The sequence below is a fragment of the Haliaeetus leucocephalus genome, unplaced genomic scaffold, assembly GCF_000737465.1.
Source record: "Haliaeetus leucocephalus isolate CR32 unplaced genomic scaffold, Haliaeetus_leucocephalus-4.0 Scaffold240, whole genome shotgun sequence".
Classification (NCBI taxonomy): domain Eukaryota; kingdom Metazoa; phylum Chordata; class Aves; order Accipitriformes; family Accipitridae; genus Haliaeetus; species Haliaeetus leucocephalus.
Window position 1 is genome coordinate 3911436 of NW_010972676.1, and position 27563 is coordinate 3938998.

The following is a 27563-nucleotide window of genomic DNA, read 5'->3' on the forward strand; positions in this document are numbered from 1 at the left end:
TGTGAATGGTGCATGCATTTTTAAGTGCTTCCACGAAATAAAGATTTATTTCCATCTCTTGTCCAAACTGCCAAAACACAAAAAGTTATTCAGGGTTCTAAAAAGTCAACATTTAGCAGTAATACATATTTAAATATATATATATTAAAAAAAAAAAGAAAAGAAAAGTTATGGTTCATTTTATTTTGCCGCTTCAGAACAGTAAGGCATCTTCATACTAAAATTGTCTGTAGGATTACAGAATTACAATTCAGAAAAGTACTATGTTTGACCCTTAAGTATTACTGGAGGTTAATATTTATTGTTAGGATCTTATTTCTTTTATTTTCACAAGGAAGCTGTTTATGTATTTTAAGCTATGCAGCTGAGCATCCCAATTTGCTTATGCACTAGCACACACAAAACCATAAAATTAAAACACCACATGAATTCAAGAAATTTTGGACTGATGTACTTTCCCCTCATTAGGAAGAAACAACTTTGTCAAGAACTTTACATGAAAAAAGGCCAGGTCTGTCCACTTCACACACTACAGATGTCAGTCATTTAGTGGGTTTACTGTTGTGTTATGCAACTTAAGAGGCTGAAGCAAGTCACCTTCATTCTTCCGCTCACTCCCTTCTGTGTAGATATTATGGCGTGCAATGTAGGATATAACAGAATCTGGTATGAGATATTTTACACTTAATCCTCTGCACAAGGCATAGCGTATCTGTGTCGCACTGATTTCATTCTGAATCCATTCTTTCACCAGAAAGATATTGTGCTGAAATTGAGTTAAAAGGTCTGATTCACTGATATACTGAGCTGGATCAGAGCCAGCACGGCTAATACAGACCAAACCAAACTTTTCCACTATTTCTTTGATGTGTTCTTCCTTCCAGAGATTAGGTGTCTTAAACGTCTGTAGAAAATCAGCCCCACAGAGCAGCTTTAATTCTGGTAGAACTGGAAAGACAAAAGGAAATGACAGAGTTCAATACTTGCTTGGTTTTCTAGAAAGTTTATACTGAAAATTGCTTTTAACTCAATCACTTTTTTTTTTTTTTAAATAGTTTACTTTTACTCCGGTTTTCTTTCAAAAGGTTGCAAGAAAAAAAATCAGCTTGGATTTTATGTGTCTGGTCACAATTACTTTATCACCTACTTCATCATCACTCACAGTATATCAAATATTACCTGTACAATATTAAAGGAGAATTATTCCTCCACTCAGGCAAGCCAAAAAGGGGAAGAAGCAAACAAAGAAGAGAATTATTTTAGCACAAAGACTAGACTTGGTTGAACCTGGCTATTACACCCCAGCCTGCCCTACTCACTTTGCTCAGGTATAGTGGGACCAACCCCAGCTAGTGAGGCCCTTGCCTGCCACTGTGGCCATATGGCTCCCCATCCCTTAGGAAGCAGCTGCCTTACTGCACTCTGGCACACAGACACAATGTTTGCATACTGTCACGTTAGCCAGAGAGCAACCTAGAATTTTGCCTGCATTTGTGCACTTATATCATCTAAAATGTGATGGACTGTATCTAATCTAACTACCCTTACTGGTACAATAAGCTAGTTAGTTGACCTACTAAGTTTTGTTTTATTTTTAGAGAAATTTGAACCAGCAGAATATTGTACAGATAGTATTTTGTGTCATGTGGCCACGGCACTTTTGTTCTAGTACAAAGACATCTAAAGTCAAATTTGCTGTACCTTGAAAAATGACCAAGAATGATACTTCACTAGTACAATTTTTTCTGTTTTCTTTCAATTTCTTATTTGCTGGCCACTGCCTAAGCCCCAGTACAGACCACCTCTTTCCTCAAAGTCTGTTCTACAGCACCCATCATTATACCATCTGAGTATTTTACAGACATTGACTAGGTATTTTCACAGCCTTGCATTCATGTGAAATGAAGGGGAAGGATGGAGGTATTGTCTCCATTTTACATTTACTTGTGCTTATAGACAGTTAGCACATCTGCCAGTCTTATACAAACACCTTAAATTAGCAATTCGAAAAATAAGAAACATACCAGTCATGTTGCATGAAAAGCATGTGCCTCAAGATTCACTCAGTTTTGCAGAGGTTTAGTACATACCATTGAGTTAACTTCAGCAAACATTTCTTCTCTTCTTACACCCTCCCACTACATACCTTCTGATCCCTACAACAAAGGTGGCAGGAGTACTGCACTGCACCTTCCTGTGGTCTGAATGCAGCATTACTACAAAAGGAGGCCTTCTATGGGACAAGGCTATCTTGAAACATTCATGCCTGACAGAATCACCATACACTGTCCACATTCTTAAAAAAGTAATTCTGTTTTTTTTTAGAGTTTATAATTAGTGTATTTGGGAGGAATGTGAAATTTTTGTAACAGTCATCTCCCCCCCAAATCACCCAGTAAATTTATTTTAATACCCACATCTGCAAGGTTGGAACCTTTAGATTCAATGCTCTCATCTCTGACACTTGAGCTAGTGCAGAAGTACTTGCAAAAGGGCTACAGGAGAATTAAACTCTGAAACAACGTCCCAGGTACTTCTGACAGCTGATGAACGATGAGACACCAAGAACCTTAGGATTCACACAACCCTGGAAGCTCTATCATGATAGAGCTGATATCTTCTGCTTCATCCCTTCCAAGCTGTGCTCTGCCCATGTATTTCCTCATGCCAGTTCCAATCTTCTTGTCTTTCCACTCACAGATTCTACTCTTTCCTTACAGTTCCCTGTTCTCAGTTCCATGTTTAGACTGTTTCCAGTCCTCTGATTTCCAGAGCCTTACTTGGGTTTTATGTCACAGCTTGCTTTTTACTTAACAGCAACCCCCACAATAAAACAATACTCTGTCCCAAGCTGTATTAGAGCTAATATCACACCAGAGCTTTTATAGTGTTAATGGGTTTTCTCTGAATGTACATGCATTGCAGTTCTAGGTTACTAGAAGCTAAATTAACAGATTGTAGGCTTTACAAAATGGCTGTCAATTTTACACGTACATTTCCGCATATCCCCGTATCTTCCGTGCCAATGAGAAAAATGTGTCTTTGGTCTTTCAAGGGCACTTCGCTAAATGATGATCTGCAGCTTCCACTACAGATAATGGTATAAACCCCAAATGGCTGCTGCAATGCTCCATTTTTTGGTAAGTACAATAGCCTTCATTTCAGGCCATGTTACATCTGGATCTGGGAAATTTTTGCTTATTTTTGATTGGCGTAGCTCAGTCGATGGTGGACAGAAATGAATTGCAATTCTTTGAAGTGTTGTTCAGGGAAAAAGGAGAGGGTAAGCTAAAGGAGAAATAACTATTAACACAAAGGAAGCAGCTGGATTTAAGGTATAATTAAGGGAGACTGCTGTTGGAATATGCCAGGGAAAAGCATTCAAGATGTGACAACAAAGTTGTTCGTGTAAGGCAACTGAGAGACTTGAAGTGCAGGGGATTCAATTAAAAATGAAATTAAGACAATCAGCCATCTCTTGTAAGTAGGAAAAGAAATACGGCATGTGAAGCTACATTTGGTGAATCAAGGAGGGATGGCAAATCCCTGGATACTGAAAAACAGAGAAAAAGAACTCCATAGTCCTGTCATTTTCATCTTCATCCTGAATGACTAGCACCAATAAGCTATTCTAAGTTTACTAAAACTGCAATAATTTGTCTATACCTGTCCTCCGTGAACCTTTTTATTTTCAATATATATTAAAGCGACCTGATTATTTCATGTGGAACAAAATCATGAGGTTCAGCACCACGCAAAGAAGTCTCACAGTTTAGTAGGCACACATATAGTAGAAAAATAGTATATTATGGAATTTTGCCACTGCTAAATTCAGCCATCAAGTTGATCTTTCTGAAAGCTTCCATTAGGTGACTGAGCCTTTCTAAAAACTTCACAGAAAACCCCGATTCAACAGATTTCATTGTTGGGAGGTTTTTTTTTGTGGGGTGGGGGTGGGAAGGGAGGAGGAATTGGGTAACAGTTGCCTGCCATTAGAAAGTTTGTGCTAACCAGCATTTACTTATGAGAAAGGGGAGGAACTCTATTCTGCTCTGTAGTTCTCAGTAGCTCTTGATCGTTCCCCATGCTCCATGCCATACCATGCTAGTGACCAAAGGAAGTGGGAAGACACCATTCTGTTCCTTCTTGGTGGGCCACATGTTTCATATAGCCAAATCTGTATCACTGTCCAGTCAGTCAAAGCACTGAAGGCAGAAAAAGTACAACAGGATGCCAGCCTTTCTCTGTTCAAACTAACGGATTGTTCTTTGTGGATAGCTCCCAGATTGAATAAAAAAAAAAAATAAAAAAAATCTCCAGCCACTACGTACTAGACAGAGAAACCGATTTCTTGCCTGTCCTCCTTCTCACCCAGTTTTTTGCTATACCTTTGTTGTTGACTGTAGGGGAATCCTGTGACGATGACTGATGAATTCTAAACTGAGAATCTTTATTGGGAAAGAAGGACAAGCTTTAACATTTGTTTTCTTGAGCATTTGTACATAAAATACTATAGAGCTTGAAATAACTACAGAAAATAATAGCCAAAAGAATTTTTTGTCATGGACATTAAAATAGTCCTTACTACTTTCACACTAGTTTTCCTTAGTACGGCAATGCGGAATAATCTGACTTGTCACTTGCTAACAATCATTAACCCCATCAGACACAAGATTCCACTGCAGTCCAAATGCCTTGAGACCTTTTTTTCCTCTACCATCTATAAGGATAACAACAACTCATCTTTTGGAAATTTTTGTACAACCATGAACAACTTAAATGTATTATTCATGTCCAAGGAGTGCTGCAATACTACAGGAAAAAATGCAATGTATCAAAAATCCAGCAGCATCCTAGCAAGTCATAGGGCTAGGGAATATGATAAAATAGGAAACCCAAAACTGACAGTGTTTCCAGAACTTGCCATACTTCTAATGTCAACAGAAGCTTTTCTGTCCAGAAATGCAGTAAACACCAATGCATCAGCATCACTGGTGTGGTATCCATACACTTAATCCATTGTCTAGTAATCCCTATAGTTTTTGATATTTTTTATTCATAGATTCTATGCTTTGCAAAACCAGCAGGGCCACAACATACATATCTGACATAGCTAAAGAAGTGCTTATAAAACCAAGAATTAATACAATTCCAAAGTAAGTCTCCTGTCTACATGGGAATTACTACAAAATAACTGCACCAGCAGTCATGTTGGCATTTGGCATGGCTTGTTTTTGGCAGGCAGCTCCAACCCTCAGAACTTAACAGCTAATATGTTCAACTTTTTCATCAATTAAGTCTAGTCTGGTAAAGCTGTATTGTTTTTAATGCTAAACAAAGAGTCGTGTTTACATTTATGAACCAACCTGAGTGCTGGTAAGAAAGGGGATCCTCTGTAGATCTTTCTATGGGCCATTTGTTTTTCATGAATTCCTTCTTGGACTGGAGCAATCTGAGTGATTCATTGTAATGGTGCCTGCATTTAAAAGAAAGGCTTCTGTGTGAGGTAATCCTCTCAGAGATGCACAAAGCGATTACCTGGCACTTTCAGATTCAAGAACACAGTCTGCTTTTATGCACTTTGGATTTGAATACAATTTGTTAAGAATTTAGCATATTCATTCTACCACGAGATTAGTATCAATGTAGTTAACATTTTGCAGAATTCACAAGCAATCTCCAAAATGGCATACTGGTTTTCAATTCCTTTTTGAAATTCTACCATTATGGCAATTTTGGTAGTAACATTACATTTAAAACATTGTGGAGGTTTTTGCTTGAAACAGGATTAAATCACACTTCAATCACTAGATTTAATTTCTTGATTAAATACAACCCCTCATGATGATGTTTCTGTAATGTGTGCTCAGTTTTCAGGAGGAGACATTCTTTTTCTCTCTCATCCTCTTCTCCACAGAATTGTGTTCCCTGAGTCTTCACCTTGTGGTTTTCCATTTCATTTTAATTAAAAGAATCACAGTCCTGAGAAGCTCAAAATATACAATTCTTATAAGACTTTTGACATCTGCTATGCTTCTAATTTTACTGAGTTCAGATGCATGAAGGCAGGCAAGGATCCTTTTGTCAGTTTTTCCAGGTTTCTATTACTTTATTCTTTTGCTGCTCCTGATCGCTGGTGCCCCAGTGCAATACTGGTACTATTATCTCGTGTTAGTAGCCCTTTCTTTGATCATGAGGGCAAGTGCCAATCTTAGATCAAAACACCTAAACTCCCTTCCTTCCAAACCCACATGGCCTTGCTTGTTTAGAATAGTCCCTGACTTGCACCATCCTGAGCAATGCTTAGGCATTGCTCATATTGGCACCAGTGAAAATTGTTTCAGGAAACAAGCTCATGGTTAAACAGGATGGGCAGACACAGATTCAAGCCAGTGTCCCATCTCTGTCTAGTACATATATAGCCAAAGTGACCATCAGGTCTTATATAACTGTATCAAAGCAAAGATTATGAATTACAAGGTACAGTCTGAATTCAGTATGTGTAAAAAGCCATAGATAACCCTTTGAATGTCTAGCCTAAGGAATGAATTTATAGTTTAGTGATTTACATGTACACTCTTCAAATCATGCAGATACTTTTAGCCACAGGAATAAGTTGCACAAGTGTCAAGAACCTACACCTGGACAGGCTGCATAACAATCTCTAGTAATTTTTGATGCTCAGCCATTTGCTAAAGAGACTGCATAGACAAGGGGTGAGGGACATATGGTAGTAGAGAGTAGGTAGCAGTAGCTTGGCCTGTGCCTTCCTACATTTCTATTTTTAATCCTGCCTTGTTGTAAACAGGCTGATGCTATGTATAGTCAAGTACACTAACTTCGTATCATGGACTGACATTCTTGGGCCATGATCAAAAATAAGAACTTTTGGCAAGGAACCCACTGCAGGGCTAACATTGTAAGTACTGCAAAATCTTAACTGCCAAAAGGTTGGTTCAGCAGGCGTTTTGAGTGCTGGGGCAGGGAAGGTTACGTTATTTTAAAGATACACCAAAAAGGACAAATCAATCTGTCAGTTTATCAAGCACTTTCTGAACTGTGTGTGAAGCTTTGAATAACTGTATCATTAAACCTCAAGCACAATTCAACGAAAGTTGGGTAAGATAGATCTTTGCCAATTCTAAATTAATTCACAGTATATCTGCACCACAATCAAATCTACATTACAAGAGGAATGAATGTAGAAAACAATATTGTTTTCTTTTCTAGGAAGAATATTCACGAACAGCAGATAAGTGGGAAATAGCTCCATCATGTTCCCTTCTCCTCTCTAAAAAAAGCCTTGAGACAGTCTCCAAAATTTCCATACTCACTTAACAGGCAACTAATAGCACCACCAAAAGTGGGATATGAGCTTTGCTGCTTAAAATTCTTTTATGTTATAACTATTTGGGAGCCTCTGCAAAATCCACAGATTTTGATGAAATATGACAATTTCATTGCACTCAGGTAAAACAAGTACTGTAGGAAAAGGCCATTCATGTGTCTCAGGACACAATGTTCTACTGCAGTTAAGTGTACAATTCAAAATACTGATAAGAAGAGACATTTAGGTACAGTAGTATTTTTTGCCTTTGCCTTGCAATAGCAAAATCTCTTTCTATTGGTCCTAAAGTTTCCTACCTGAAGGAGCTTATAGTGAAGGCAGCAATTGGTTCTTTGACAAGGGAAGAATCTATAGATTAACCTTCAACATTTGTGAAGAAGCACAACTCCACAATAAACCATTGCCTATTTATACTTGGTAAGGATCTAGCCCTAGAGCCACCTCTTTTTTTAATATTCATGTGTGACAATTAGAATACAATATAAAGCCAAGATACCTACATGTGCTATTTCATCAGGATGCTGCTTCCCCATTAAAGGGACAGGGTTCAGCATTAGATTATGGCACTGGTTCAGCTCATTAATACAGGTCACCATTTGGGAAAAAATGCTTTAAGCTCATTTCTCTCCCTAACTGGCATCCATTTTAACATTTTGTGAACTTATTTATAAAAATAGAGGTTCACTTTCTAGAGTGGCAGGAAGTTGGGCTGTTCATACCATATTAATACTACTTTCCCTGAGCAGAAAATTATACATACAGGTTTTATTTATGGTACCTCTTATACTAAAGAACTCTGAAGTGGATTTACAATTTACAAACCCAATCTTGCAAGTAGTACTCACTTCAGCTGGAGCTGTGCAAGATCAAAGCTTTTCTAAGTAGGATCACCTGATCTGAGATTTGTGGCTGCTCCTCTAGAGAAAAACAGTTGTACAAAACTGGAGTTTAGGAGAAAAATCCCATACCCAACCAATAGTGCAGGACAGACCTTTTGGTGATTTCTCACACTGAAATATACAAGTGTGATTACAGAAAAGAACAGAGAACTTTTCTGCAAAGACAGGGTAGCATTGCCTAGTCTTCCTCCCACCCCGATCCTATTCTGCTGGCTGGAGGCAAGGGTCAAAAGAAGCAACTGGATGTCTATGTCCACTCAGTAAAGCAAATAAAAGTAGAACTAAAAGGCTCTACCAGTTTTTTTTTCTAAGTACATAGGGTATTCTTACATAAGCTTTTGTAAAGTAACAGGTCTGTTTTTTAATTGCTTTCACATAGAGCTGTAAGAGCTTTCTCAGCAGTCATTGGAAGGCACATTTTAGAGCCTTAAGCTATACAACCAACTGTTTCCAGTCAGGAAGTAAATTAGAAAAAGTGGATAGAAATCATTGATAGTTCTTACAGCACACTTGCTTTCTGTAAGGACATCCATGAAGTCTTTCATTTTAACAATATCTGTTGAATTCTGTAGCATGTGTGTTTCCCAAAAGTGGCTAGCACAAGAAGTTTGTGTTTTCATACCTTGCCCCATAATGCATTTATTACCAAGTGTCATGGTTTAATCCCAGCCAGCAACTAAGCACTGTGCAGCTGCTCACTCACTCCTCCCCGCTCCCAGTGGGATGGGGAGGAGAATCGGGAAAAAAAGTAAAACTCGTGGGTTGAGATAAGAACAGTTTAATAACTAAACTAAACTAAAATATAATAATAATAATACAAATATAATAACAATAGTAATAATTGTAATGAAAAAGAATATAACAAAAAGAGAGAAATGAGACCCAAGAAAAGACAAGTGGTGCACAATGCAATTGCTCACCACGCGCTGAACAATGCCCAAGCAGCGACCTGCCCCTCCTGGCCAACCACTCCCCCAGTTTATATACTGAGCACGACATCCTATGATATGGAATATCCCTTTGGCTAGTTCATGTCAGCTGTCCTGGCTATGCTCCCTCCCAGCTTCTTGTGCACCTGCTTGCTGGCAGAGCATGGGAAACTGAAAAATCCTTAACTTGGGATAAATACTACTTAGCAACAACTAAAACATCAGTGTGTTATCAACAGTATTCTCACAGTAAATCCAAAACACACTATACCAGCTACTAGGAAGAAAATTAACTCTATCCCAGCCGAAACCAGAACACCAAGACCAACCATATGGGAAAAAGGCATGTTTCAAGATCCTTACATCAAGTTAACTGGTTTTGGACAAATTGTTTTATTTTTCCTTCCAGCACAAAACCACAGCAGACTCAGTGATTTTGAAGAAAACATCAGCAGTTATGGGCTTGGGCTTAACTTGCCGTTAGAGTTAATACAAAAACTTTTCAAGAAAACTTTTCAAGGATGTGTGAATAGATAAACCTGCAGGCATAATAATATTGCCAACATAGCTAATCTGGAATAGGGATGCTCCTCAAGAATAGGTTTATTTGTAAACTCTCTTACTTTCTGATTAAGATCTCTGTATTACCTACTTAGAGACCTAAAACCAAGAGAAATAACATGAGAGGCAAGATCTTTGCTGCAGAACTCTTTCAGTAACTACAATTTTGCAAGACCTTTGCTGGGCAGAGGCTTTCCACATGCATCTAACTACTTAAATGGCATAAGTGCAGTACTGTGGTGTATTGCATAGGTCTGGGGAAAGCCTATCTGCTTTGCACTAGGAAAGACTCCAGATGGGGAATACTTACTACGTGGCCTTTCTAAAGGAAAGTGATGTGAATTTTCATTGCTTGCAGATCTAATACTTTATCTCATAGCACATAATGCCATAAACAGACCTGTTCTGCTTTGCTTGGGTGTTTTACATGAGTGAGTTCTGTGCATCGATCTGGTAGCCTGACAGATTTTTGGCAGTCAGTAACTTCATAAAGAAAGGAGCAAAAACGTAATTACCTTAATACTTTTACTGTCTCTGTCCATGTCTCCTGCTCGCTCTCCCATGGATCAACTCGAATCCAGTCAGATGTCTCCAGTGCTAGTTTAGCCATTGCTATCCGGTGCCTTGCTGAAACCAAGCCTTTCTTTCTGTAGTCATCGTTAACAGGAGACATTATGCCTTCAATCACCTGATACCTTCCTTTTGAAAAAAAAAAAAAGAAAAGAAAAAAAGAAAAAATAAGTCATTGGCACAGAATCTTGAAAATTTAGGTTGGTCAGGACCTTGGGAGCTCAGCTAGTTCAACCTCTTCAAAGCATGGTTAACTTCAAAGTTCTGAGAGGCTATGAACAACGTGACCTAGGTATTATTTTTAATACAGAAACAGCAATTTAAAAAATTAAAAAGCAGCCTTCTTGTTCCTCTGTGAACTGCTAACAATTACTACCAATATGTTTATCCTATTAGATGATTCAAAAAGGAAAGCTGGATGAACATACAATTTTCAAGCACGTAGATGTTTACAATTTATGATGCTATCAAAAAACTATCAAAAAACCTATCAAAATTGCTAGATATAATTAAGTTTTATATTCCAGTAAGTACAGCTTTTATAAAGCCAGAGCAATGGATGACTTAACTGACCACTGCTTTGTTCTTATGCATCTGATGCTTGTTATTTATCAAAATCATTGTGCCTTTTCATTGTGTTAAAACAAGAATTATAGCATATTACTGCAGCTATGATTAATGCGATTCAGACAAATCAGAAGATTCAAGAATAAAGATGGGGCTAATGGAGTCTAAAATGAGACTTACAGCACTATGCTCCAAACATCAGCTTAGCAGCCACTAAAGAACCTTTCTATCTGACTGATCATGCTAATTAAATTTGAAAATATGCCCATATTTTTCTACTGTAACATAATGTAATCATTAACACAACAAGCTCTTTTTGGTAGACTTTGCAGTTCCGGCCTCAAATCAGGAAACAAAAATCATAGAATCATAGAATCATTTAGGTTGGAAAAGACCTTCAAGATCATCAAGTCCAACCGTCAACACGCCCACTAAACCATGTCCCAGAGTGCCTTGTCTACACGCTTTTTGAATACCTCCAGGGATGTTGACTCCACCACTTCCCTGGGCAGCCTGTTCCAATGCCTGACAACCCTTTCAGTAAAGAAATTTTTCCTAATATCCAATCTAAACCTCCCCTGCTGCAACTTGAGGCCATTTCCTCTCATCCTATCTCCAGCCACCTGATAGATGAGACCGACCTCCACCTCACTACAACCTCCTTTCAGGTAGTTGTAGAGAGTGATAAGGTCTCCCCCCAGCCTCCTTTTCTCCAGACTAAACAACCCCAGTTAATGTAGCTCTCATTTTAATAAATCAACAGGGAAATAAAGCTCTGATATGAGCTGCACCCCTCAAGAAACAGAGAGGAGAGAAAGGGTGTTTCAAACAAACAGAAATACAATAAAATGATTTCTAATGTAACACATGCATTTTAAATAACTATGGTAAATATGATACTGAAGGATGAAAAAAATCCCCTTCCTTTTGTCTAATTCAGTTGTTTCAACAAAGAAACTTAAAGAATGCAGCAAGTTCCCTCTATTGCTTTGTAATGAAAATGGTACCCCTGGACTCATAATTTCTCGTACTGGCATGTGACAATTTGTCCTGGGTTCAGCCAGGATAGAGTTAATTTTTACAGGAACCTAGGAGGTGGGGGGCATAGCCAGGGTAGCTGCCCTGAACTAGCCAAGGAGCTATTCCATACTGTGTGACATCGTGCTCAGTATATAACTGGGGAGCGGGCTGGGGGGGTTCTCTCTCGCTCGGCTTTCGGTGAAGGAAGTGGTGGAGCGTCGGGTTCTGGGTGGTGAGCAGTTGCATGGTGCATCACTCTTTTTGTGTATTCTTTTATTAGTACCGTTGTTGTAACTTCTCTTTTTGTGTTGTCCCAGTAAATTGTCCTTATCTCAACCCTCGGGGTTCCGTTTTTTTGTTTGTTTGTTTGTTTGTTTTTGGTTTTTTTTTTTTTTTTTTTCCTTTTCTCTCCTCTGATTCTCCTCCCTATCCCACCGGAGGGGGGCGGGAGGAGTGAGCGAGCATCTGCGTGGTCCTTTATTACCGGCTAGGCTGAAACCACGACACAATTCAATATTCTAAAATGACAATTTTGTAACTCCACATTTATTTTGATGTAATAGGGTAAAATTTTCAAAAGAACTTGAGCAAATTGGACTTAAAAAACAGCATTAAAATTCAATGAGATTTACAGGCAATGTCTCCTGTTAAAATATCAGTCCAAACTATCCTCTGTTTTAAAACATTCTCATTATAGGCAAAATGGTCAATAGAGCAAGATAAAATTCTCCAGAAACATGCAAAGATGTGTATATAATTAAGTCTATCTCTTGATCTGAAATTGGAAATATTTTCACTTGACGTATGGACAACAATTATTCTCTGATACTTTGATAATATACAATGCTGTAACAAATTCTCATTTAAAGGGAAAGAAATTACAGTTTGAATTCATTAATGTTACCCTTATTAAAAGGTTTTTCTTACACAGTAATTTTCCACATTTTGGTTCCTTTCTTTTCAGTTTCTACAGATATAAATTGTTCCCTTATATTTTAAATGAATATATTAAATGTAAAAATGAAAATTGTATGAGATCATGCTAGCCAAGAATGATTGCAACTCTGCCATATCCTTGTAAGCTGTTAAGATTTCAGCCTCTAGTCTGGCCTAGAACTGCACAAATTGGATAAGATAAGAGCTTCTGATGCCATTGTCAGCTTGTTCCAAAGCAGAACTGAAACCAAATAGAAGAGAAAAATCAAGGTTGCCAATACTTAAGGTACCAAAAGTCAAATAACAGTAACTATTTAAGATGATTCACAACAACTGAGTAATGCAGCACTATGCAATCATGATGCACATGAGAACCTTCCACCTAAAAATACAAGCTTTACCATTCAAAATATAGGAGAATATTTTACTACTGGCTCTAAATAACTTGTGTCCTCTACAGTAATTTAAAAGTTCACCTATTCAAATATGTCCCTCAATTTTGGCAGGCATGCAAAGAGAAAATAATTAAATTCTGCCATCTTGATTTTTTTTTAATTTCCACTGCAATTCTCTTCTCTGTCCCATAAATTATTACAGGTAGTTTCAAGCCTTCCTTGGTCCACAATTATCTTCAAATTGTATTTCTTTGGAATGCTGTTTGTTTTCGTCATGAAATATGTTATTATTGCTTGTCCTAAGTATGTGTAAAAATCCTCCAGGCCCTTAAGTGGCTTTGTTTTTCAAAACGTACCTATAAAAAGCAGCAAAAAACTTCCTCTTGCTATGAACTTACATTCTCTAAGAACTACTTAGGATAACTGGTTAGAAAACTAAATATAACAAAAGTAGTGAAACAAAAAATGTCCCTCAAATAAGTTAAAGTACTATTATTAAGGAAAAGTGGCATTTAGTATTTCGTTATAAAGGTGTCCTGGTTTTGGCTGGGATACAGTTAATTTTCTTTCTAGTAGCTGGTATAGTGCTATGTTCTGGATTTAGTATGAGACTAATGTTGATAACACACTGATGTGTTCAGTTGTTGCTAAGTAGTGTTTAGACTAAGTCAAGGATTTTTCAGCTTCTCATACCCAGCCAGCAAGAAGGCTGGAGGGGCACAAGAAGTTGGGAGGGGACACAGCCAGGACAGCTGACCCAAACTGGCCAAAGGGGTATTCCATACCATGTGATGTCATGCCCAGTATATAAACTGGGGGGGTGGTTGGCCAGGAGGGGCAGGTCGCTGCTTGGGCATTGTTCAGTGGGTGGTGAGCAATTGCATTGTGCACCACTTGTCTTTTCTTGGGTCTCATTTCTCTCTTTTTGTTATATTCCTTTTCATTACAATTATTATTATTTTATTACTGTTATTATTATATTTTATTTTAGTTATTAAACTGTTCTTACCTCAACCCACGAGTTTTCTTCTTCCGATTCTCCTCCCCATCTCACTGGGAGGGGGAAGGAGTGAATGAGTGGCTGAATGGTGCTTAGTTGCTGGCTGGGGTTAAGCCACAACAAAAGGTCACTGTAAGTTATCTCTGTTTTAGCATAAACAAAGTTTCTAGAAACTTCACTCCCTGCTGAACAGTGCCTACAAAATGTTAGCCTCTTTTGCATTTCTATGACAACTGAGAAACAGACACATGCATTTATCCAGTCTGATTCTTTATACCAAAGTAACTACCCCAAGTAGGATCTTCTCGATAAAAGTTTAGATTTACAGCACATCACTAATAATAGGCAGTACTAATGTACATTAGTCATAAGCAATGACAGTATCAAAAGATGCATGTTTCATGCTAAGTTTACTATGTGGAAGATTTTATGGTTTCATATGACTGAAAACAGCTGATGAGCCAACACACTTATTTTAATGTAGTTTGGTACCTTCCTGTTAAAACTCCAAAGCTTTAGAAGTTTCACTGATGTAGGCTTACATAAAAATATTACAGACGAATGCCAGTCTCATCTCTACGTTACAATGAAACTCCTTATCATTCAGTATTCAGCTCTCCCAACTTATACTTTATAATAGAAAAAACCCAGAGTTAGACTCACTGGTAGCTTCTGTGACATCAATTAAATGTGACACCAACTCATATACGCAGATTTTCCCTTCCTGCAGTTATGGACATTAGTTTAAAGACCATATAGCTCTCATCCACAGGGAAAAAGAAACAAACAAAAAACCAACACCCCCTCCCAAAACCACACCCAAACACCAAAAAACCCTCTAAAACCACCAAACCAAAAAACCTGAAACACCAAAAAAGCCAACCCCAAAACCAGCCCAAAGCCCAAACACCAAAAAAACCCCACCAACGCAAACACCCCCCCCCCCCCGAAAACCAAACACCAAAACACCTCCCTGCAAACCCCACATACCTTAACCAAGATGACATTTTTTAACTCATCGCCTATCTAAGGTTTCTGTCCTATGTATCCAAAGTCTGTAAGCACAAGCGAAAGAAAATTCCCTGCTTTTTTTTTTTTTTTTCTGGAGACTGCCCCAATTTCCTTTTCAGCACTGGGCAAGAGACTAACTTCTATATATTAGTGTATTAATGTGAACAATTGCAGGACTCAAGATTACAAATTTTTGGTTTGAATTGTGGAAGCTTTGTCCAGGAATAAGCATTTTCTCTGTGTCACTAAGCCTGTTCTAAGGGCATAAAGTTATCTACACATCTAAGATTTAACAAAATGAGGCTGATGAACAGCTTAAGTTTTACTGCATATTATGTATACAACATCAAATACATAAATAACAAAAATCACTTTGACTGCCAATGAGTCAGTCCTTTTTCATGATGAAAGTGATAGCTATTTCAAAACATAAAATGATGTAAGACTTGTTACCAGAAGTGAACAATGTTGGAAAATAGTTACAATACAATCTCATGTTCTAACCAGCTAAGATGCAACAAGAGCTTACATTAATGTAAGTTTTTATTTCTTCACTGAAACAACCATTAGCACACTTGCTTTTACAAATATGTTTAATTAACTGGATTATTTAATTTCTTTTATCAACCTTCTATGTGTGACTACACACATTAAAATCACACGATAAAATTGTGTATTAAAGTAACAGTAATGTTTTCCCTTGAACCCACAAGAAATCAACAGTTACCCTTGCAGAACTCTCAGCCTACTAATGCTAGGAAAACAAATGCAAGGATTTTTCATTGTTCCATTTAAAACAAAACATTAATTTTTTTATAGGTTTTAATTAACTGGGGTGGAGGGAGGGACATCTAACATCTTTGTTCAGATGCCATGTAGGGGAGAAAATGAAAATAAAACCACCACGTAATGACTAGATACAAGTAATCCCAAATATTTGAGTTGTTAAAAATGATTTACAGCCTAAATATCAAAAAGATACCATCCTATGCTTACCTTCCCATGACATGTATGTAGAGATTGCTAAGCATGAAAAAAGAAAAAGAAAATAGGCAAGACTGTTTTTACTTCATGTTTGGTCACCTTCTGTGAGGGTAATTCAACAGAAGGAAAATCAAAGGGGCAAAAAATTCAGCAATCATTGCATTGAAAGTCAATGTAATGAACAAATACATTAGAGCAGTAATGGACAATCTTTTAGGATAGCTCTCCACAGGATGGATGACTTTACCTTCACCACTTCAGAGTGCTTGAAAGATGCATTCACTGAATTAGATGAGGTGTGCAAAAATTGTAGTGACAGATGCCATATGAGTACCTAGAGAAACATAAATCATATCCACCTGGTTGAGTGAACTACAGGGCCTGAAGATGTAGACTTACCTCTGTAGTCAGACAGCCACTCAAATACATTGAGACTTCAGGAACCCTCCTCCAACAGCTGAGTAACTAAGCATGCACAATAATCAGTCCTCAAATAAATGCTGAATGATCTCCAAACATCACATCTATAATAAACATTTCATATCAAGACCTCAAAATACAACTTCACTTCCATAGAGTTCATTGGATTTGGACAAAAAGAAGGAAAGGGAGTTTCTTGACAGCTATGAAAATGATTATTTCCTTCAGAAAGAAGGCTAAACCCACCATCTTGAGAGTAACAATATGAATAATAAAGTATCATAGCTTTACTCACAGGACACCTTATTCTGAAATGCTCTAATCCAAGCTGACTTTTGCCATTAACATGACTGGGAAGCAATGGTTCCTTTCAGAGATGCTACAAAACAGATGACTAGGATTCCAAAGACAAATACAGGGCATAACCCAAATACCACTGCAAGCAGGGGACACCCACCCCTTATTTTGCTGGGTTTTAGAGTAAGGCATCAAAACTTGTGGAACAGAAAGATGCCTACACTTCTTCCATTTCGAAAAGCATTCCTTAAATTCAGAAAAAGGTTAGGACCTAAACTGTATGCACTGATAACAGCATTGAGAAAAATGAGTTTTACATAACAGAAGTGTCTTCTTTAGGGATATGGCATATCTTGAGATGTCTTAAGATTTATGCTTTTGCTGCTTAGATTTGCACCTCTGCAAAGTGCACTCTACAACTTTAATTCTTTCTGAATGTTAAGCTACACATGCATCCCTCTTCATGCATGTTTCAAGGGTAGAGCCTAATACAATTAACCAGGTACTGCTCTATTTAAGCAAGCACTGCTGTAAATCTTGTAATAAAAAAAAATCCAAGATTTGTTTCCTTTTCATTTTTAAAGTCAGTTAATTTTAACTAATGTCTGTCAGTATTTTTTGTGTATGTAGTGAGTAACTACTGCTGATCTGATCCTATTCCAATTATATATCTGTATTGCTATACACACTACCAAAACAGTAGGATCAAACCAGGGTTATTTTGTGTTGTTTTCAAATTCTGGTTATCAGAATTGTTGCAGGAAGACAAATTGAAGCCTGTGCATTTATGCTGACTTATAATCATAGAATTGTGTAGGTTGGAAAAGACCTTTAAGATCATCAAGTCCAACCGTAAACCTAGCGCTGCCAAGTCCGCCACTAAACCATGTCACTAAGCACCACATCTACACCTCTTTTAAATACCTTCACGGATGGTGACTCCACCACTTCCCTGGGCAGCCTGTTCCAATGCCTGACAACCCTTTCAGTAAAGAAATTTTTCCTAATATCCAATCTAAACCTCCCCTGGCACAACTTGAGGCCATTTCCTCTTGTCCTGTCACTTGTTACTTGGGAGAAGAGACCAGCACCCACCTCACTACAACCCCCCTTCAGGTAGTTGTAGAGAGAGATAAGGTCTCCCCTCAACCTCCTTTTCTCCAGGCTAAACAAGCCCAGTTCCCTCAGCTACTCTTCACAAGACTTGTGCTCTAGACCCTTCACCAGCTGCGCTGCCCTTCTTTGGATACGCTTGACACCTCAATGTCTTTCTTGTAGCGAGGGGCCCAAAACTGAACACACTACTTGAGGTCCAGCCTGTCCAGTGCCAAGTACAGGGGGGCAATCACTTCCATAGTCCTGTTGGCCACACTGATACAAGCCAGGATGCCGTTGGCCTTCTTGGCCACCTGGGCACACTGCTGGCTCATATTCAGCCGGCTGTTGACCAACCCCCCCAGGTCCTTTTCCACCAGGCACTTTCCAGCCACTTTTCCCCAAGCCTGTAGCGCTGCATGGGGTTGTTGTGACCCAAGTACAGGACCCAGCACTTGGCCTTGTTGAACCTCATACAATTAGCCTCGGCCCATTGATCCAGCCTGTCCAGATCCCTCTGTAGAGCCTTCCTACCCTCAAGCAGATCAACCCTCCCTTCCAACTTGGAGTCATCCGCAAACTTACTGAGAGTGCACTCGATCCCCTTGTCCACATCACTGATAAAGATATTAAAGAGAACTGGCCCCAGTACTGAGCCCTGGGGAACACCACTTGTGACCGGCCACCAACTGGATTTAACTCCATTCACCACAACTCTTCAGGCCTGACCATCCAGCCAATTTTTTACCCAGCAAAGAATACACCCGTCCAAGCCATGAGCAGCCAGTTTCTGCAGGAGGATGCTGTGGGAAACAGTGTCAAAGGCCTTACTAAAGTCTAGGTAGACAACATCCAGAGCCTTTCCCTCATTCACTAAGCGGGTCACCTTGTACTAAAAGGAGATCAGGTTAGTCAAGCAGGACCTGCTTGACTTGACTTGCTGCTGTTACAATCTGCTCCTATCCCTTTCTTGAAAATACTAGTCCATTTTAATCACATGCAGCCCTTGAACAACATAAACTTCTAAATTCCCAAGGCTGGTTAGTGACTAATTACTCATTGGACTTCTCAGCTCTGCTGCCCAGTGCTGCATCTGACACAACCCATTGATTGGGTCACATTTTCCCAAGTTTTCATAAGACAGTAACTCATTTTCCTTCACCTCCCCTTGCATGTGTCTTGTCACAGATAGAAACATCTTGCCTTTCATACCCCCCTACTTTGCCCTCTATCCGTTTTGGTCTTCTCTGGAAACTTGGTGATGTAAGTATCCTCCACTGGCAATACTTAGGAAACAACATTTTAAACATCTTACATAGGTTGATTCTAGTACTACTTCTTTGGACTTTATGGTCAAATGAAAAATACAGTCAAAGAGAAATAAAACCATTTGGCATTAGATACTAACAGACTGAAAGGCATTTGCCACAGTCAGTGCAAGTTTCAAGAAATAATTTTAAAACAAGGGATTGAATCTGAGAGGATTCTAGCTATGTCTGAGGATGTGTAAAGAGTCAAATTCACAAGAGTAGAGACAAAAATCCAGATAAAGAGAATAATTAGAGTTATTCAGTCACATGTAACTACGTCTGTTGTATTTAAAAAGCTGCACGACAAGATTTGTTGACATTAACAAAAAAAAGGATGAATTACTTGACATGTGGCAATGAAACTGCAGATACTGCTTAAAGTATCAGAAACTCAATAAAATTCCCTACTTAAAATAAGGATGTATGAAAAATAAGAATAGACAGCATTTGAAACTGAACTGATGTGCAAAAAGCTAGCAGACAGAATTACTGGAGATGTCAGTCAGGATGCACATTAGGGATAGTTATGTCATTCATAACAGTAAAACCTGACTGTGAAGTCAACTCCAGCCAAGCTGTTGCACAACTCATTGTTTCTGCCGGATTTGTGATTGAGCAGAAATACTGAAGCAGCACCAGAAGTCATTCTCACAGCCTAGGAAACATCGCCCTTCATGCTAGTTAATTCTTCTCTCATGCTAGTTACTTTTTCAGGCATTCAGTGTGTGTATTAGCTCAGAAGTGTGTTGCTCTCACTGAGAAGGGAATCAATGTGAATATGGCAGACCACTACCTCAATTCAAACAAGCTTTAGTCATGTATAAGAATTGTTCTCCAGCCCCACTATCAGCTCCCAGTCTGCAACTAGTGCTTCTTCTCAGCAAATAAGCTCCAATTTCTCCTCTCCTGGGTAACTGCAGAAGCAGAACTAAAACCATGAGAGAATGACCAATTAATTTCCTGGGTAGGAATGGTTCTGCCATAAAACAGGCATCCAGAGTCAATCATTTTTATAGCGTGTTGCCAACCCCTTCTGTTTGAGAAACTGTCTTCACCATAGCAAGAAAGACCATATACCAGATCTGTAAGTATCCATCCATACAAACACATACATATACATTCATAGTTACTTCAAATAAAGCCACCTCTAGGTGTGATGGGTAAAGCTTCCACAAGCTAATTGAGGATTCTTGGTTTGCAGACATCCTAGGTTATGTGTTCAGAAAGTACAATGACAACACTGTAGGCAACCCAGACACAAATGAAGTCTCCTTCTTCAATGCATGAAGTACTTATACTAGTAAGACTCCACACATTAAACTAAAGTCAAAAGGCAAGTCACATCCTATTCAGAACTAAGCACTGATGTTAAAGAGGTGCAATGTAATGCACAACTTTCATTTCAGCCTTTCAAAATGTCATTTTTAATATGATTTTCACTAGACTTGTTTAAGTAAACTGCTCTGAGTAAGGGGTGGAGTCTTGTTACACAGACCAGACAATGAATTGTGATTCAGACAGTATCAGGATTCATTTCTCAGTTCAATCCTTCTTTCAAGGTAAAGAAATAAGTTACTGGACTGTAACATACGACTTAAACAGAAGTACCAATTGATCTCACATTGCCTTTCTACTCCTTGCACAGCTGGGCAGCAGAAGCAGTTATAAAATTACAATGAGAAAAGCCAATTCAAATCCCTTTTTAACCCTTTACTTCTAGTCCTGTGGGAGCAACAAAATCATTTTACAGTTACAATAGAGACAGCCCTCAGAGCCAGTTGTGTAATTCTTCCTCATTAAAGTCAAAGTATTCTCACAGTATATGGTCAGTATGTAGTTGCTTCTTTTACTGCACAATGGTATCAGTGGGTTACCAGATTCTCTCCACTTCCCTTGCTCCCAATTTGACAGCGAAATTCCTTTTACTATTATTTTCTATTCAGGTTCCTACTGAACCACATCCCTAGGAACTTCTCTGTCAGGTTCCAGTAAACTATGATTCCCTTCCAACCTCTTCCAGAAACATATGTGTATATTTTAGCTGCCAGATGCGGGGAAAAAAAAAAGCGCCTCAGCAACTAAGTAGTTGATCAAGCTTAGAGTTCAATGCTGAGAAGCACTGTCAAGCCGAGAAGTTCAATGCTTAGAAGCTACTGAGAAGTAGCTTTTCTGATCCTTGCTTAAGTTCCTGATGTTATCCACCTTTCTCCTTTGTTGCCAAAACTTTCTAGCCTGCTGACATCTAGCTTTTCTGATCTCCTTTATGAGGAAATTATTTTGCTAGGGGAGATAAGTTGTACCTCTTAGTGAAGACGGATAATGAATAATTAACGTTTCATCTTTTCTCCAGTTTCACCGGGCTGTCAAAACTGCTAACTGTAACACTTCTTCATATTAAAACACAATGTATCATAAAAGCATGAAATTTGAACATAAATGTTTCTTCTCGGTTCCAAAATTGTTAAGCATACTCTTTCACAGGACTCAGCCTGTTCCGTGAATATGATCCTAAAACTGCTTATAAAACTTTCCATTTATTTGCATGAATGCTCATTATGATACTTGTTTATGTACTGAGTCAAAGGAAAAGGTAATGCTAGACTTTCTATATTGAATACGCCATGAAAGCCTCATGTTGAATGATAAATAAACAATATTAAAATAAAGCCAGATGTAAAGTGACAGCATATCTATAGTGAGTGTTAAAAATCTTTCTTCGTTTTCACAGTAAAACACCGTGTGTGTGTGGTCCTAACAACACCTTACTGACCTGTTTTTTGCAGGTGATCTCTAGCCAGCTCAAATAAACGCATATGCATGTTTGTGATGGGGTTAAAGGAGCCACAAGCTAGAAGAATGAGAGGTGTCCTGCTCACCATTCTGACATCAAAACATTAAAACACCACCCTAAAAAAAAAAAAATTATTAAAATAAAAGACAAACTTGACAAAGACCATTCTGCCCCTTGTTCCTCAAGCTAAAAGGAGCACTGTTTTCAGAACTGTCTGTTCCTGGAATGCTAGTAAAGTATCAGAAGATCAGTCCTCTGTATCATCACAGCATACAGGAAGTACTAGCTCAGAAACACACGTGTTCTTTGATATTAATTAGGAGAGCATCAGCAAATTCTGTTTCCCCACATACAGAGAGGGCTAGAAAGTATTTCTAGAAATTCGTATTGTTGCTATTACTAAAAACTGTCAGATTTTTTACAGGTTTTTTATTTTTAACCTGCTTTTGTCAGAAAACAAGGTTTCATTCTGTCAACCACCTATTAATAACTTTGGTATCTGTAGGCCTGCTACAAAAGCAGATTATTTTTTTTTTTTAGGCAAGTTCTTACAATGGACCTTTGCAACTTATGACAAAACCCCACATGCAGCACCCACACCTACAGGTCTGACTTACTTCCTTACAAGTAGGCAGGAAGCAGCTGGTGGCCAGCCAGCCCGCCAGCAAACACTTCTAACCAGATTATCAGCAACTGCCTGTACCGTTTTTTTGTTGGATGGCAGAGCAAGTGATGGTGGATCAACAACAGGGAACAGCAAGGAGGAGAAACTATAGCTGTTACAGGAAAACACTGGGGACATTAAAAAGCTATGAATAGTGTGAATGGGTGGGGAGCAATGCTGTTAGGAACCTTGCAGGTGCATTTACAAACAACCCTTACATAATTTAGTTAAAATGTCAGTCATCTCAATAAAAATGCAGCAGAAATCAGTTTAAGTTAGTCACTGTGCTTGGAGCTACTTATTTGCATAGCTCTTTTTACAAGTGATCCAGAATATGTGGGGCATGATAAAAACAGTTGTGTCCCACATACATATCTGTGAATCTGATTTTCAGATGGGCCTCTCTTCTTTTCCTAGGATTTGAAATCCCTACAATGCTCAACCCATATAATCATACATACATCATTCTCTTCCCTTCTCCTGGCCTCCAGCCCTCTCCATCAAGTGTAACAGTCTTCCTGCAGAAGACACTTGCATCCCAAACTTCAGAAGTCAGTCTTGGGTTAACAGACCAAATCCGGTACGGACTCTGTGCTCTGTTTAGCCAAATCCTATTCTCCATCTGCAGTGTACCAAAGCACTGTAGCTCAGAGCCTACCTCTTGCTGTTTCCAGTCCGTATATTCCCTTATTTTTTCCCTTTTCTTACTTAGAAAAATTTAACAATAATGGTTAAATCAATGTCAGGTTGATGTTTTATAGCTGCCAACTCTATCAGTTCATTTACAGAGGATTTATAATGTTAGGACTGTACCATTTAACAGCATTGAATGCACCTAGCAACAAGTTTTAATATTTCCACTTGTGACACGTTGGCAGCTGGCAAATACTTTATAAAGAAAATTCTTTGAAGCATATGTGCTACCTGTACCTTGACCATCTAGTACTGAATATACAGATAAAGATTCTTTTATAATGTTTTCATTTTACTTTACTGATTTCTCATATCTCCCATCATACTAAGGGAGCTATACTGGGGGAGAAAAGACTCACTGGCTGTAGAACCATTGAAAGTTAGTGACAATTTTACGGTCTACAATTACAGCAGTCGTAGGAAGCACATTTCACAGCACTCTCTCTCCACTGATTTACTATCCCTGTATAGACACTAACAAACTCATATGTGAAAACTGTGTGCAAACTTCACAGGTTCTTTATTCAGAGAAATCAAACTCAAAGTGTTCTTTTGTTCAACATCAGCAATTTTGTAAATGTATCTTCATTGCATGGGGAGAAGTCTTTTTGCCTTGAAACAGGTAGCAAAACAGTAGTACCTGTAATTAACTGAAAAAGAAATCATTGCTAGACCATCTAAGTGTTCTCCTATAGTCCCAACTTTTTGCTAGATAAATTCTGTTGCCACAGATTAGTCAATGCTGAACTCTCAATGACAAATCAATTACTTCCAGACTAAGAATTTTCTAGAAACAGAAACTTTTTACAGTCATAACTACAATGATGTTGCTCAGCATTCAGCCCTGCAAACAGGCTTATACAATCTTATATGACAGCCTAAACCCAATGACACAGTCATATAACCTTACCCAATTGCCAAGCAGTATCAGTCAGCACCTCACTCAAACAAGTATGTGTTCAGGGGGAAAAACACATACTCATTCTTCCCTGTTAGATGTTATCAATAGCATCTCTAGCTCTTACATCTGCTAGTTGATGGCTCTGATATGCTCTCTTCTGTTCTGATGAAGTGTAGTTTAAATTTCCTTTGCTGTTCTTTTCTTTGCCATCTTGAAAGTTATAAACTGAATGATTTTTTTTGGTTTTTAAAAAAGCTTTTAATTCTATAGATGTCTCTTATTTCTCACCTGAAACAGATGTGTTGGATGGTTTGATTGCAGCTCTTATTCATTTATACCTCGGAGACTCTAGGGAAACACTTCAACCTGTGGCTCTTAATGATAACCAGACAGTACTGCTAATGGAAACTCTAAAACCAAACCAAAACAACAATAACAACAAAAAAGACAAAAAGAAAAAAAAATTCAAACCAAGAATGTACTAATAGTAAACACGTTGTAAAGAAGCATTTCAAAAGATGTTTTTATACATATATATACCCCCCACCATATACAAGAAATATCTATATATGTAAATAAAAATCAAAACAGTAGCATTTTTATTCCCGTTTTCCCCGATATAGTGTATCCTAAACTTATTCAATGGGTATAATACAACTTGTAAGATTTTAAACAAAACTTTCTGATTCAGCTGCTATCTTGGCTGGTATTAATTGACTGTTTAAAGTCATTAGAACACCACCCAGAAAAACAGAAAAAAAAGAGAGTTGACTGATTTTTTCAGCTAAGCTCTCTTGAGAAATAAGAGAGAAAACTTTAAACACAGAACTTTAAACAGGGGAGAAAGCTTCTTGACCTGTTCATCTTAAGTAACGCAGTGGTAGTCACACTTCCTTTAAGTGCTACAGCATCCCAGTGTTCCTACAATTACAGGCTTCTACAAACATTCAGTTCAAAGTCATATACATTTTACCTACACACATGAAGCAGACTGTCCTTAACTAGTTTCACCAACTGAATGCAAATTACAAACAAGTAGGTGACTATGCTGTTATCAGGCATTTACTGAGTGTGCACATTGTGCCAGGGGAATACATTTCTATTTCATGCGTTCCATAAAAATAAGCCAATAAGCCAGTCCTGAATACTTAATAAATTGTCTTTCTTGCCAAATGGCCTACAGACCAAGAAAGCAGTAGTTTCCGCATCAGTTTAAATATGCTAATACCAATTTGCACCTATTAGTTGCTATATGTTTGCAAAAAGTCACACAAGTGTAACATCAATAATGTACTTTGTTAAATAAATAATCTGTGATTAATTTGTCCCCTAGCAATTGTCCCTATACAATGCATATTCCATTAATGGCACCCCATAAAACACAGAAGCGTTTCTTCCTATTGCTGCTCCCAAGTCTAGCTAAAATATGAAGTACTTTTGGAGAAGTCGTGCATGGATAATTCAACTGTTAATCCAGTCTTGTTGCAAGGCTGTAAAAAGAAATTCCAATTAAGTCACACATGTATCTTGATCTCCAACAGGAAAGGAGAATTAAAAATGGACAATGCACATAGACTGAGATGGGAAGAAAGACTAGAGTTTGACATCTAAAAGAGGGTTGCAACCAAGAAAGTAAATTTTCTCTCTGGGTTTTCCTCGGTACCCAACTTCTAGGAGTGTTGCAATCTAATGATGTTATCAATCAGCAGAAACAGCAATTATTCAGCACTTCTAGAATTCAGGCCCTGAATCTCTGCGTTTCCACTTCCACAACTGTGAAATCACAACTAATGTTCAACTATTTCAGAGACTGGACCTGGCTTCACACATACCTTAATTGAAGTGACCACACCTGTAGATACCTGCTTCATGTTGTCTTCTCCCTAATTCTCCCTATTACATCTGTGACAAACTACTGCTTTTATATATAAGCTACATACATGCGAGTGCTCCATAATCATTCAATGGTCATCTCAAGAATCCTCTGGGGGTGATTAATTCTATAAAGCAATCACTTTTGTACTTACGATCACTCTTGCATCAAAATATTCTACCTACCCAGGAAGTGAAAGGAAGAGAAAAAGCTAGATAGAAACAGGCAGTATTTATTTTGAAGAAATTCCAATACTGGTATCACCCCTACTTTAATAAACTTACTATATGAAGTACAAGGAACAATGCATTGTTACACATGTGTGATTTTAGGACCTTTTCTGTCCTACCCAACAGCACTATTTACCTTCCCAGTGTATTTAGACATTGATTAAGCACAGGTTCCAGAGAAGGAATGCAACCAAAACATCCAAGAACAGGCACTTCGTTTCACATCATTTTCTCAGCATTCTCTTATTGAGTTTATAAAGTGGTATTGTTAACAAATCAAATTTGTTATAGGAAAAAAGCCAACCTTTTTTTTTTTACAGTCTCTCTCTCATTAGTACTAATCAGTAATTTCAGATGTTAGTGCTAAAAGAGACAAACCCCCACAACTCTGCATTTACTGCAACTGCGAAACTCTTACTCAAGAAGCAGAAATGGTAAATTGTATGGTAACATTTTATGTTGATTAGGTATTCTCTACCTGGCAAACCAGCTTCAAATCCTCGGTTTCTTGAGAGAAGGGGCAGAAAATCATTGAAAAGTTACATCTGTACTCTCCTACCTGTCCCCCTCCACCCCCAACTACTGTACCTCTGAACTATCTTCATATGACTTAAGTGATTTGCTGCTGCCTTGCTTAAAAACGGCAAGATTTTAGCAGAGTCCGCTCTGCTATTCAAGTGTTTGCTGCATCAGTACCATGTCTATGTGTGCACCTCAAAGGATCAAATCAAATTCAAAGCATCTGAAATCCCACAAGAAAAAAACCCCAACTATTTCAGAATTCTAAAGAAAATACTTACAGTGAGTTAGTGAAAAAAGTTTGGTAAAGCAAGAGACACAGATGCAGATTGAGCTATGAAAGCACTTTTTGATTGATGTGATTAATATTTTTAATAATTGCCTGTGATATTTCTACAGCAAGATTGCACCTTCTACTTTCAACTAGTTTAAAAGCATTTGACAGAAACCTTAGGAATAAGTCAGTTAACATCACTATCATCAAGCAGTATTAGTAAGATTTGTATGCTTATTTTAAGAGTATAATTGACTCATTTTTTTAAAATGTAAT

General features: G+C 38.1%; 1 protein-coding gene across 1 annotated transcript; it reads right to left on the reverse strand.

Moving 5' to 3' along the window:
- Positions 1–538: 538 nt before the first annotated feature.
- On the reverse strand, positions 539–22221 carry NMNAT3 (nicotinamide nucleotide adenylyltransferase 3). Its single transcript, XM_010568265.1, has 4 exons — positions 22113–22221; positions 10253–10436; positions 5367–5476; positions 539–948 (listed from the first exon to the last, which is right to left on the reverse strand). Exons 1-4 carry the CDS (start codon positions 22219–22221, stop codon positions 539–541), a joined length of 813 nt encoding a protein of 270 aa, XP_010566567.1.
- Between the last annotated feature and the right edge of the window lie 5342 nt (positions 22222–27563).

Excerpts from the sequence above, each read along its gene's own strand:
- NMNAT3 (XM_010568265.1), bottom strand. The coding sequence starts at position 22,221 with ATGGTGAGCAGGACACCTCTCATTCTTCTAGCTTGTGGCTCCTTTAAC. Across the intron at positions 5,477-10,252 it reads GAGACAGTAAAAGTATTAAG|GCACCATTACAATGAATCAC; the intron begins GTAATTACGTTT and ends TTTTAAATGCAG. Across the intron at positions 949-5,366 it reads CCTTTCTTACCAGCACTCAG|TTCTACCAGAATTAAAGCTG; the intron begins GTTGGTTCATAA and ends TTGTCTTTCCAG.